General features: G+C 45.1%; 1 protein-coding gene across 5 annotated transcripts in view; it reads left to right on the top strand.

Annotated features, from left to right (window-relative positions):
• Nucleotides 1-14,068, top strand: part of NPAS2 (neuronal PAS domain protein 2) — a 199,093-nt gene that overhangs the window by 104,037 nt on the left and 80,988 nt on the right. For all 5 annotated transcript variants that reach the window (XR_015137371.1, XM_086327933.1, XM_086327932.1 and 2 more), the window contains exons 3-4: nt 490-638; nt 11,901-11,992. Coding sequence is in view for 4 of the 5 variants with exons in the window: in XM_086327933.1 (XP_086184059.1) it covers nt 490-638; nt 11,901-11,992 (241 nt within the window). In the remaining variant the exon portion in view is untranslated. The remainder of the gene's footprint in view (nt 1-489; nt 639-11,900; nt 11,993-14,068) is intronic.

Raw genomic sequence — 14,068 nt, 5'->3', positions numbered from 1 at the left:
ACCCTTATTTGCATATTTGTTTTTACTTACGTGGCAGCACCGGCTCTTAGCTGTGGTCTTTGATCTTGCTCGCAGCATTCAAACTCTTAGTTGCATCGTGTGGGATCTAGTTCCCTGACCACGGATGGATCCTGGAGCCCTGCATCAAGAGCACAGTCTTAGCCACTGGACCACCAGGGAAGTCCCTCCTTGAAAAGTTTTGATCAGATAATCTCAGCAGAATACCCTCCGACCTAAAGTACCTCCAGCCCATAAGAAAACCTTCTGAAAGTGGAATGTTCTAGTAACCTGTGCCTTTGCTGCAATGTGGGAGACCTGAGTTCCATTCTTGGCTCAGGAAGATCCCCTGGAGTAGAAGATGGCAACTCACTCCAGCTTTCTTGCCTGGGAAGTCTCAGGGACAGAGGAGCTCGGGGGACTACAGTTTGTGAGGTCACACAGAGTCAGACACGAGTGAGAGACTAACGCTTTCCCTTTTTGTGTTGACAGAGCTTCCCGAAACAAGTCTGAGAAGAAGCGTCGGGACCAGTTCAATGTCCTCATCAAAGAGCTCAGCTCCATGCTGCCTGGCAACACGCGGAAGATGGACAAGACCACCGTGCTGGAGAAGGTCATTGGGTTCCTGCAGAAACACAATGGTAACCATTACCCTCTTTCCGTTTTTCTTTCTCTTCCTGCCGTTTCCACTCGACGACTTTATCAAGTTGGCTTCCCTGGTGATTCAGATGGTAAAGGATCTGCCTGCGTGCAAGAGGCCGGGCTTCAATCCCTGGGTTGGGAAGATACGATGGAGAAGGGAATGGCTACCCACTCCGGTATTCTAGCCTGGAGAATTCCATGGATAGAGGAGCCTGGTGGGCTACAGTCCATGGGGTCGTAAAGAGTCGGACAGGACTGAGCGACTAACACTTTCACTTTTCTCTCACTTTTATCCAGTTTGTCTTCCTGCTTGGTTCTCCCCAGCAAACCCAACCTCCTTGGTCATGAGTTTCCTTTTTCCAACACCCTTCACCCTCCAGAAAAACCCCATCTCCAGCAGGTTTGGGGTAGGACATGCCCCAAATTGCTTTCTCAGCCAGAGGGGCAGACTCAGGTAGCACCCAGCCCAAGCAGGGCAGCACCAACTATGGGAGCATCTTGATTAAAAATCTCTAGAGCAGTCCTTTTCATTCAGCCCTGCAGGCACCATGCCCAGGTATTAATTTCCCATTGACTTAAACTGTACTGATGGCTCCATTCATTTCCACCACCACCCCTAAAGTCTTTGGCCTTCTCAGCAACACCATGGGAAAAAGTAATCAAAAACAACTAACTGACTTAATGTCAAATCTGTTTTTTCAATGAGATGTAACTCACATAGCATAAACTTCACTACTTTAAAGTTTATAGCTCTGTGGTTTTTAGTACAATCTTTTCATGAGGTTGTGCAAGCATCAACACTATCTAAATGTATTGTCCCCAAAGAAACCCTGTGGGGATTCCCAGGTGGTGCTAGTGGTAACGAATCTGCCTGCCAATGCAGGAGATGCAGGAGATGCGGGTTTGATCCCTAGATCGGGAAGATCCCCTGGAGAAGGAAATGCCAACCCACTCCAGTATTCTTGCCTGGAAAATCTCACGGACAGAGGAGCCTGGCAGGCTACAGTCCATGAGGTCGCGAGGGTCGGAGACAACTTAGCGACTAAACCCACCCCATACACATGGAATCATACATTTCACTTAGCATCCGCATGTTAGCAACTGCCTGTGTTTCATTTCATTTTATGGCCAAATAATATTCTATTGTATGGATATACCATTTCATTTATCTGTTTATCTTTTGACAGATATTTGGGCATTTTCATCTGGGGGCTGTTAAATAATGCTGCTGTGTACATTCCTGTACTTATTTTTGAGTGGATATAATTTTCAGTTCTCTTGGGCATGTATCTAGGAGTGGAACTGCTGGGTCAAATGGTAACTCGGTGTTTAAGTTTTAGGGAAGCTGCCAAACGGTTTTCCATAGCAGTTGCACCGTTTTACATTCCCAACAGCAGTGTGTGAAGGTTCCAGTTTCTCCACATCCTCACTAGTACTTGTTGACAGGTGTGTGTGTGTGTGTGTGTGTGCACGCGCGTGCGCTTATTGTAGCCTTCCTAGTTGGTCAGAAGTGATACCTCATTGTGGTTTTGGTTTGCATTTCCCTAATACCGAATGATGTTGAGCTTTTCATGGACTTGATAGCAATTTGTATCATCTTCTTTTGAGGATGTCAGTTCAAATCCTTTGCCCATTTTTAATGTTTTTGCTGCTGAGTTGTAAGAGTTCTTCATACATTCTGGATACTAGACCCCTATCAGATATGTAATTTGCAAATATAGTCCTCATTCTGTGAGTTGTCTTTTCACTTCTTTTTAAAAATATTTATCTATTGCTGTTTTTGCTGCACCGGGTCTGTGTTGCTGTGTGTGGACTTTCTCCCTAGTGGAGAGTGGGGGCCACTGTGGTTGTGCTGTGTGGCTTCTCGTGGTGGTGGCTTCTCTCGGTGTGGAGCGCAGGGCTCCAGGGTGCGCAGCCTCAGTCGTTGCTGCACGTGAGCTCAGTAGCTGGCGACTTGCAGGCTTCAGAGCACAGGCTCAATAGCTGTGGCCCCTGAGCTTAGTTGCTCCATGGCTTTTGGGATCTTCTTGGAGGGATCAAACCTATGTCCCCTGCATCAGCAGGCAGATTCTTAAGCATTGACCCACCAGGGGAGCCAGACTTTTATAATTTTAAGCTATAATTTAAGCATTTAGATATAAGCCATAAATTAAACATTTAGATAGTTGGCCCATTTTGAGTTACTCTTTTGTATATAGGAAAAGGGAGGGAGTCAGAACTTATCCTTTGACCTAAGATTATCTAGTTATCCCAGCAGTCCACTTTAAAAAAATAAAAAACTTTTTGATACTTTATAAAGGTATAACTCACATACAGAAAATACAGAGTCATAACTGTATGGTTGAATTAGTCGTCACAGAGTGAATGCAGCCAGGAAACCAATACCCAGGTCACAAAATAAAAGCTTCCCCAGTAGATGCCCCTCAAAGATAATCTCTGACTGCTTTCTTTCCATCTTGCTTCCTTCCTTCCTCTCTTCCTTGTTCTTTCTTTCTTCGCTGGTTTGATGCTGCACATGGGCCTTCTCTTCGCGGTGAGTGGGGACTACTCTTCGTTGCAGCGTGCAGACTTCTCATGGCGGTAGCTCCTCTTGGTGCAGAGCGCAGGCTCTAGGCACACCCGCTTCAGAAGGTGCGGTGCTCGGGCTCAGTACTGTGGTGCACAGGGTAGTTGTCCCGCAGCATGTAGGACCTTAGTTCCTGGAGCAGGGATTGAACCCGTGTCCACTGCATTGGCAAGGTGGATCCTTAACCGCTGGACCGCCAGGGAGGTCCCCTCTGACTGACTTCTAATACCAGAGGTATTTTTTCCCTGTTGGAGCCTTATTCAGATGAAATCGTATATTATGAACATCATGTTTGTGTGATGAAGCCGTGTGCTTCCAGCTCGATGGCTAGTTCCTCTTTCTTGGTACCTAGTATCCCATTCTATGAATTTACAACTTGAATCCATCATTGAACTTACATCTTTCTCAAACTATCCTCTCTTCATTTTACTCCCCTTCAACCCTTTTACCTCTTGGTCTTTCTAGGTGGTGCTAGTGGTAGAGAGCCTAGCTGCCAATGCAGGAGATTTAAGAGACGTGAGTTTGATCTCTGGGTCGAGAAGATCCCCTGGAGGAGGTCAGCACAACCCACTCCAGTATTCTTGCCTGGAGAATCCAATGGACAGAGGAGCCTGGCAGGCTACAGTCCACGGACTTGCAAAGAGTTGGACATGATTAGAACAGCTTAGCACACACGAAACCCTTTTAACTCCTAGCATTGCCCGCTTGCCTGTGGATGGTACCAAAAAATTTAAGAACGGTTGGGAGGATTCAGGAACTATTAACAAGCAAGAAGAGCAGAATTCTTTTTTTTTTCTTAATCATGACACCAAGCAACCAAGCATATTAAAGTCAGAAATGTCAGCTTATTGAGGAGATAATTACAGTTCCTCTGTGCTTGCCATGAGGCTTCTCCTTCACTGAACATTTTCCCAGACAAGATGATTTCATGGGAGAGGGCACAGCTGGGACACTAGAAAGTTTCATTATACTTGTTATTCTTTTATTATTTCTGTCATAATTGTATATACCTATTACAAATGTGACAGTAATGATAGAGCCTCCTCCCCCCCCACCCCCCCGCAAAGCTGCCCAGGGGAGAGTAAAGAACATGTTAATTGCTTTTGTTAAAAATTGGGGGAGAACAATCAAGCCAGGATTGGAATAAAGTATTGCAGCAGCATTTGATTGCCCCTAATAGTTTAAGCAGAATGGTTATATATCCTAAATGATGATTTAGCTAAATGAAAGAGCAGGTTGGTTTGATTACCAAGGTATTTTGTGCAAATTACTCAAACCGGGTCAGTGTCACCGAGAAACAGGACAGCTGGGACCAAGTTCATCCGTGTGACATTTATGCTGGGCTCTGCCCACTGTGGACTTACAGAATTGTCGGATCTGGAAGCTGGAGAGGAGGGGTCGGCAGAAATTCAGCCTGCCCCCACCTGGAGCTCCTGTGTCCACCTCACCTTCTTCATAAGACTGAGCCCTACCCCACACGACCCACTGAAATGCAACCAGAATCAACCCTAGATCTCCCTCATCCTTATCCCATACACAAAAGAGAACAGAAAATCCATGACAGATTTTATGAAGAGATATAGTGGCTGGACCAAAATTTGGATGAAAACAAAAAACAAGCAATAACTTTACTTATAATCCAAATGGTTGTGAACTCTGCAGGCATCTTCTAAGGAGCATGATCTGCATTCATTTGGGGCTCACCCTGAGCCAGGCAGGAGTTGTTAAGGCCTCCAGAGAGTAACTCGTGAAAGTGTCAGTCACTCAGTCATGTCCAGCTCTTTGCAACCCTATGGACTGTAGTCCGCCAGGCTCCTCTGTCCATAGAGTTCTCCAGACGAGTACTGGAGTAGGTAGCCATCCCCTTCTCCAAGGCATCTTCCTGACCCAGGAATCGAGCCTGGTCTCCTGTGTTGCAGGCAGATTCTTTACCCATCTGAGCCACCAGGGAAGCCCCAAAGAGTAATTCACCAGGGTATAACTGATAGGAGCCTCATAGTGGCCCTTTGAGTTTGTTCCATTTCACAGACAAGGCAACTGAAGCGTAAAGATGTTAGGTCATTAACGCTAGACAGCCAGGAAGGCACAGAATCTAAACCAGGCTGGTCTGCCTCCAGAGCCCAAGTTTTTAACATGAAACCATACTGCTTCTCTACGACAGATGATGTATGGGACTCTTTTAGGTACGGACATCATAGCCACATTATAGCAGTTCATGAGTGTGGCCATTTATGTTTGTAATTCGCTTATTCATTCATTTATGTTTTGGTGGTGCTGGGTCTTTGTTGCCCTGCGTGGTCCTTCTCCAGTGGCAGTGAGTGGGGGCTGTGTTCTGTGTGGTGTGTGCGGCCTTCTCACGCCAGTGGCTTCTCTCATTGCCGGGCACAGGCTCCAGGGCACTTGAGCTTCACGGGCTTAGTTGCTCCGTGGCATGTAGGATTTTCCCAGACCAGAGGGGATTGAAGCTATGTCCCCTTCTTAACCGCTAGACCCCCAGGGAAGCCCCAGTGTGGCCATTAAGACTATTAGTTCTCACCCCTGGTGGCCCCTTAGAATCACCCAAGAAGCTTTTAAAAATACTTATAACTGGGTCACACCTCACAGACTAACACATCAGAATGTCTAGGGATGGAACCCAGATTGTGAGCTGGGGCCAGTTTGTACCCGCTTGCAAAAGATGATTGTTAAATTTTTAAGAGTTTTGCAAGCCAGCTGACATCACGTTGGCAGCTTGAAACCAGTGAGGGTCTAAGTATTTATACCCTAGAAATAGACAAACATGACTGATGTGGGGATGGAGCAAGCGCCTTCTACCAGATCACCCCTGGGTCAGGCCTAAACATCCACGTTTTTAAAGATGCCCGGGTGAAGTCAGCATGCAGTCAGGGTTAAGACCTGTGGATTTATACACGTTTTTAATTTATTTTTGACTGTGGTACGTCTTCGTTGCTGCACAAGGGCCTCCTCTAGTTGGGAGCGGGGGCTACTCTTCACTGCAGTGTGGGCTTCTCATTGCAGTGGCTTCTCTTGTTGCGGGGCACAGGCTCTAGGAACGTGGGTCAGTAGTTGATTTGGTGGTGGTGGTGGTTTAGTCGCTAAGTTGTGACCGACTCCTGCAACCCCATGGACAGTAGCCTGCCAGGCTCCTCTGTCCATGGGATTCTCCAGGCAAGAATACTGGAATGGGTTGCCATTTCCTTCTATCCAGTAGTTGATATGCACATGCTTAATTGCTCCATGGCATGTGAGATCTTCCTGGATCAGGGATTGAACCCGTTTCTCCTGCATTGGCAGGCAGACTTGTAGCCACTGGGCCACCAGGGAGGCCCAGAACTGTGGATTTTGGTGTACTTTCTGCCTTCATCCTGAAGGGAGACCATGTGATACTTTAGCTATGCTGCTGCTGCTGCTAAGTCGCTTCAGTCGTGTCCAACTCTGTGCAACCCCATAGACGGCAACCCACCAGGCTCCCCTGTCCCTGGGATTCCCCAGGCAAGAACACTGCAGTAGGTTGCCATTTCCTTCTCCAATGCGTGAAAGTGAAAAGTGAAAGTGAAGTCACTCAGTCGTGTCCGACTCCTAGCGACCCCATGGACTGTAGCCCACCAGGCTCCTCCATCCATGGGATTTACCAGGCAAGAGTACTGGAGTGGGGTGCCATTGCCTTCTCCGTTAGCTATGCAGGTAGTCATTAAAATAACTTAGCTCTTTCATCAGTAATCTGCCAAGCATCCCTGTTTTCTCAGTTTAAGAGATAAACCTTGATCCTGGAATGCATACTTCTAGAAGTAATTCCAAATCAAAATGAGAATTTGACCATGTTTCTCCATAGGGAAATGTGTCATCAATATCTGTTACAGGAGCATGCTCAGTCACTAAATTGTGTCCAGCTCTTTGTGACCTCATGGACTGTAGCCCACCAGACTCCTCTGTCCATGGGATTTCCCAGGCAAGGAAACCGGAGTGGGTTTCCAGAGCTATTACAGAAGAGAAGCCTCTAAATTATGTCAATAATAGGGCATAGTGAGTAGTCTTATTCATGGCCATCTAACTGTCACTTCCACAGGACCAGGCTGACTTGCGTGCTTTCCTCTTCCTATGTGAGTCTCAGCTGGTTCAATGTCATCTTCTCCCAACATCAAATCCCAGTCCTCACCCTTGCCCTTCCAGATGTCTGCCTTAGAAGGTAGGGATGGGGTAGGGAGGACAGCAGAGCAAGGAGACATGTCCCTGTTGGGCAGGGTGATAGTCACCCCACCAGCCTACTTTCTGCTCCATTTTCTAGATTCTTCCTTCACCATATATAGCCCAACGTTGTCCTGCTGGTTGCTGGGGAGCACGAGCTATTGGGAGGCAGGTGTTCTAGGGCATAAGTACAGCCTGCACTATGGTAGGCTTTGGGGCTTCCACTGTTAATTGCAATGCTTCCCTAAAAGATTGCTCCCATGTGGCTGTATTTCCCTTGCTATTTAGAAGCCACTTGGACCATATTGCTCTGCTCATCCTGCCCAGTCACCTACAGCTTGTAATGTTGGTCCCATCAAATGCCAGTGGAGATTCGATTCAGTTCAGTCAGTCCAGTTGCTCAGTCGTATCCAACTCTTTGCAACCCAATGGACTGCAGCACACCAGGCTTCCCTGTCCATCACCAACTCTTAGAGCTTACTCAAACTCATGTCCATCACATAGGTGATGCCATCCAATCTTCTCATCCTCTGTCGTCCCCATTCTCCTTTTTATTTTTTAAATTCATTTCCTCTTCTCCATTTGCCTTCAGTCTTTCCCACCACCAGGGTCTTTTCAAATGAATCAGTTCTTTGCATCAAGTGGCCAAAGTATTGGAGTTTCAGCTTCAGCATCAGATCTTCCAGTGAATATTCAGAACTGATTTCCTTTAGGATTGACTGGTTTCATCTCCTTGCAGTCCAAGGGACTCTCAAGAGTCTTCTCCAGCACCACAGTTCAAAAGCATCAATTCTTCGGTGCTCAGCTTTCTTTATGTTCCAACTCTCACATCCATACATGACCACTGGAAAAACCATAGCTTTGACTAGACAGACCTTTGTTGGCAAAGTAATGTCTCTGCTTTTTAATATGCTGTCTAGGTTGATCATAGCTTTTCTTCCAAGCAGCAAGAATCTTTTAATTTCATGGCTGCAGTCACCATCTGCAGTGATTTTTGAGCCCAAAAAAATAAAGCCTGCCACTGTTTCCCCGTCTATTCACCATGAAGTGATGGGACCAGATGACATGATCTTAGTTTTCTGAATATTGAGTTTTAAGCCAACTTTTTCACTCTCCTCTTTCACTTTCATCAAGAGGCTCTTTAGTTCTTCTTCACTTTCTTCCATAAGGGTGATGTCATCTGCATATCTGAGGTTATTGATATTTCTCCTGGCAATCCTGATTCCAGCTTGTGCTTCATCCAGCCTGGCATTTCTCATGATGTACTCTGTATATAAGTTAAATAAGCAGGGTGACACTATACAGCCTTGATGTCCTCCTTTCCCTATTTGGAACCAGTCTGTTGTTCCATGTCCAGTTTTAACTGTTGCTTCTTGACCTGCATACAGATTTCTCAGAAAGTAGGTCAGGTGATCTGGTATTCCCACCTCTTTAAGGATTTTCTGCAATTTATTGTGATCCACACAGTCAAAGGCTTTGGCATAGTCAATAAAGCAGAAATACATGTTTTTCTGGAACTCTCTTGCTTTTTTGATGATTCATCGGATGTTGGCCAATTCATCTCTGGTTCCTCTGCCTTTTCTAAATCCGGCTTGAACATCTGGAAGTTCATAGTTCACATACTGCTGAAGCCTGGCTTGGATAATTTTGAGCATTACTTTACTAGCGTGTGAGATGAGTTCAATTGTGGGGTAGTTTGAGCATTCTTTGGTATTGCCTTTCTTTGGGATTGGAGTGAAAACTGACCTTTTCCAGTCCTGTGGCCACTGCTGAGTTTTCAAATTTGCTGGCATATTGAGTGCAGCACTTTCACAGCATCATCTTCTAGGATCTTAAATAGCTCAACTGGAATTCCATCCTCTCCACTAGCTTTGTTCACGGTGATGCTTCCTAGGGCCCACTTGACTTCACATTCCAGGATGTCTGGCTCTAAGTGAATGATGACACCATCATGATTATCTGGGTCATGAAGATCTTTTTTGTATAGTTCTTCTGTGTATTCTTGCCACCTCTTCTTAATATCTTCTACTTCTATTAGATCCATACCATTTTTGTCCTTTATTGTGCTCATCTTTGCATGAAATGGTCTCTTGGTATCTTTAATTTTCTTGAAGAGATCTCTAGTCTTTCCCATTCTATTGTGAAAGTGGTCTCCCCTTCCTATTCCTCAGCCATCTCTGAGAAAAATCAGAGATTTGATTATGACACTGAATTGTTTGGATTTCCCTGGCAGTCCAGTGGTTAAGACTGCTTTCTAATGCAGGAGGTGCAGGTTTAATCCCTGGTCAGGGAGCTAGAATCCCTGGGAACTACTGAAGTGTTCATCGGCAGATGAATGAATAAAGAATACGTGCACATATACACAACAGGCGATTACTCAGCCACAAGAAAGAATGAAATCATGCCATTTGCAGCAATATGGGGGCTTCCCAGGTGGTGCTAGTGGTAAAGAACCCGCCTGCCGATGCAGGAGATGTAGGAGATGTGCGTTCGAGCCCTGGGTTGGGAAGATCCCGTGGAGGAGGGCATGCAACCCACTCTAGTATTCTTGCCTGGAGGATCCCATAGACAGAGGAGCCTGGCGGGCTACAGTCCATAAGGCTGCAAAGAGTTGGACAGTATTGAAGCGAGTTAGCACACAGTGATATGGATGGACTTGGAGGTCATTATACTAAGTGAAATAATTCAGATGGAGAAAGACAAATACTGTATGATATCACTTATATAGAGAGTCTAAAAAAATACAACAAACTGGTGAATATAACAAGAAAGAAGCTGGCTCACAGATAAAGAGAACAAACTGGTGGTTGTGCTATACAATGTGTGGAATATAGCCAAGATTTTAAAATAATTGTAAGTGGAAAGTCACTTTTAAAAACTGTATAAAAGTTGTGGACTTCCCTGTAATCCAGTGGTGAAGACGTTAGCTTCCAATGCAGTGGGTGTGGGGTCCATCCCTGGTCGGGGAGCTAAGATCCTACACGCCTTGTAGTCAAAAAACCAAAACATAAACAGAAGTAATATCGTAACAAATTCTGTAAAGACTTTAAAAATGGTCCACATAAAAAAAAATTATTTTTAATTATATAAAAATTAAAAAACAAAGCAAGAGCATTGCAGGTTAGTCAGTGAACAAAAAAAAAAAAAGGTGAAATGCCCTGAAATTTTGCAGTTCTTCTAGGAAAGAAACTTGATTGATGTTTTCCCAAACTTGACAAAAATGCTAAGAATTTACACAAAATTACCAAGCTGTGAAGCACAAAGAAATTCTTCTAAATCATGAATAGGAAAAAAAACAATTTCTATCAACTATTATAAAGAAAAAAAAACACAAAAGGACAGGAAAATGAGAGTGTTTACAGAGTCTTGTGTCGACCAGTGACTTAGATTTACAAATACGAATAACATCTTGTGAAAAACGTAGTTACTTGAAAGGGGCAAAGTACAGATTAACCCCAGAAGGTTTTAGGAAAAGTAAATTCTGGCCTTCAAAGCAACTGAGCAGCAGGTATTTGTATAACGAATTATACTTCAGTAATTGGAAGTGCTGAGACATACATTGCAATCTGCACAAACGCAGTAGGTTAGGAACTTCGTGCCTTAAGATGTTTCTGGGAAGATTTGGGAGAGTGGCATTGAAATATGTAAAATATCATGTAGGAAACGAGTTGCCAGTCCAGGTTCGATGCACGATGCTGGATGCTTGGGGCTGGTGCACTGGGACGGCCCAGAGGGATGGTATGGGGAGGGAGGAGGGAGGAGGGTTCGGGATGGGGAACACATGTATACCCGTGGCGGATTCATTTTGATATTTGGCAAAACTAATACAATTATGTAAAGTTTAAAAATAAAATAAAAATAGAAAAAATAAAAAAAAAAAAGAAGAAGAAGAAAAGACAGTAACAATAAAAAAATTAAAAAAAAAAAAAAAAAGATGTTTCTGGAATTTTTAAAATCCCAGCTCACTGAAGTATTTTGTTTCGCCTAGACCATGAAGAAGCAGCTTAAGGACATGCCCCTCTACCCCTGTCCTTGTTCCTGTTGCCTTGGTAACTGGAGTAGGTTGCCCTTTCCTTCTCTAGGGCATCTTTCTCCATTCAGGGATGGAACCCCCGTCTCCCGCACGGCAGGTGGATTCTTTACAGACTGAGCCACCAGGAAAGCTCAGGTGGCAACTACCTGACTTCGGCTGCTGCTGATGGGCTTTGTCACGTAGAAATTCAAGGGCAAGGTACCATGTGCTAATCGCAGGCACTATCCCCAGTGCAGAGGGTGGGGTGCTGTCTCCCCAGAGACCTCATTAAAGGTCAAAAGGAGAAAACATCAAGGGTCTGTTATCTCCACTGTACCCCATCCTTGGAGATCAGAGTGGCATATGTCCTTATATCAGCTTCTTTTATTAAACTACACATTTATACGAAATTGCATAGAAATAACACGTGTGTCATTTCTTAATTCCAGTTTCTAGGTGTCTTTCCGTCTAAAAGCTTGTTTGTGCTTTTTTTTTTAGAAGTCTCAGCGCAAACTGAAATCTGTGACATTCAGCCGGACTGGAAGCCTTCATTCCTCAGTAATGAAGAATTCACCCAGCTGATGTTGGAGGTGAGATGCATGTTTCAATTAGCTTGATGGGTTGTGGATTAAAATGTAGCTGCTTGTTCCAGATAAGACCCTGTGCCCGAAGTAAACAACTGTTCTTGACCCTGAAAGGAAGGCTGGGAACAGACAGACTCTTGAAAAAAATCTGCCTGCTGTGGTGTGTGTTTTGGCTACTGAGTTGGGCAGGAAAAGCCAGAATCCCCAAACTCAATGTGAATGTGTCCTGTTGCCATGGTGACTGCAGGGCAGACCCACTCCAGCCTCCCAACCAGAGGACACCTAACAGGGGAACCGGGCAGGGAAGGAGCAGCAGTAGGGAGAGTGAGGGTATTTATGTAGAATATATATATGCATATGCCTGTGTGCTATTGTGTCCGACCCTTTGTGACCCCCATGGACTGTAGCCCACCAGGCTCCTCTGTCCATAGACTTCTCCAGGCAAGAATACTGGAGTGGGTAGCCATTCTCTTTTCCAGGAGGTCTTCCCGACCCAGGGATCGAACCCTGGTCTCCCTCATTGCAGGCAGATTCTTTGCCCTCAGAGCCACCAGGGAAGCCCAATGCAACAATTATATATTCTTGGTAGGACACATTTTGAAAGCAAAAGTCTTCTTTTAAAATTATGTTTTTAACTTGAAGTCCTGTTTCATCAATATGGTGTATGGTATCAACCATACATGGCCATGCCCCCAGCACCCCCAGAGTGTACTCTCTCTGTGTGGAGAAATGCACATTTCTTTCTCTGAAAGGTTATTGCTTGTGCCCATCTGCTGGGCTGAATTGGAGGAAGTCTGGCTGATCTGAGTGCCTGGCCTGCCTCATGTGTCTCTAGGGGTGAGACTTCTCAGGACAGATGAGGATGTGCTGTGTGCTAAGTCATTTCAGTCATGTCCAACTCTTTGCAACCCCATGGACTGTAGCCCTTCAGGCTTCTCTGTCCATGAGGATTCTCCAGGCAAGAATACTGGAGTGAGTTGCCCTGCCCTCCTCTAGGGAATCTTCTGACCCAGGGATCAAACCCGTGTATCTTGTGTTTCCTGCACTGGCAGGCGAGTTCTTTACCATTGAGCCACTGGGGAAGCCCAGACGAGGATCAGTTCAGTTCAGTTCAGTCACTCAGTCGTGTCCGACTCTCTGCAACCCCATGAATCACAGCATGCCAGGCCTCCCTGTCCATCACCAACTCCCGGAGTTCACTTAAACTCATGTCCATCCAGTCAGTGATGCCATCCAGCCATCTCATCCTCTGTCGTCCCCTTCTCCTCCTGCCCCCAATCCCTCCCAGCATCAGAGTCTTTTCCAATGAGTCAACTCTTCGCATGAGGTGGCCAAAGTACTAGAGTTTCAGCTTTAGCATCATTCCTTCCAAAGAAATCCCAGGGCTGATCTCCTTCAGAATGGACTGGTAGGGTCTCCTTGCAGTCCAAGGGACTCTCAAGAGTCTTCTCCAACATCACAGTTCAAAAGCATCAATTCTTCGGCGCTCAGCCTTCTTCACAGTCCAACTCTCACATCCATACATGACCACTGGAAAAACCATAGCCTTGACTAGATGGACCTTTGTTGGCAAAGTAATGTCTCTGCTTTTCTATATGCTATCCTTATCCAGACGAGGATAAATCACTGCAAAAACATCCAGCTGGTTCTGACTTCTAAACTAGGGATAAGACCTGGAGTGTTCAGATACCATGGTGGACATAGAGAAAGCCCCAGAGGTGGTGTGTCTGAGCCCTTGAAGCAGAAGAAGAAAGCTGGGGTGGATGGATTCAGTCAAAAGAAGTTAGATGCTGGCTGTGTCACTGGTTCCTGGCAGGGTATTAGAAGGTGACTCTTTGAGCTCCAGCTTTCTAGATCTCATCTTCTGTGCCTATATAAGACTGATATAAACTTTAATTTACATAGATTAACTGCAGAAAACAGAAAGTTACTCGAGTAAGAAAATGCCAGAATGAAGCTGTCCAAATATTATGAAATATAAGTGCATTAATGAACATTTTCATGAGATGAAAGATACTTAAATCTGCATGTGAACTATATTTAAAGAAAATACAGAACTTTCTCCAGAAGCAATGCATTTTA

Source organism: Bos grunniens, chromosome 11 (genome assembly GCF_055505025.1).
Source record: "Bos grunniens cultivar Pamir isolate PY7600 chromosome 11, Bosgru_T2T1.0, whole genome shotgun sequence".
NCBI lineage: Eukaryota > Metazoa > Chordata > Mammalia > Artiodactyla > Bovidae > Bos > Bos grunniens.
The sequence above is the reverse complement of the archived record's forward strand: the minus strand, read 5'-3'. Positions and strand labels throughout refer to the sequence as shown.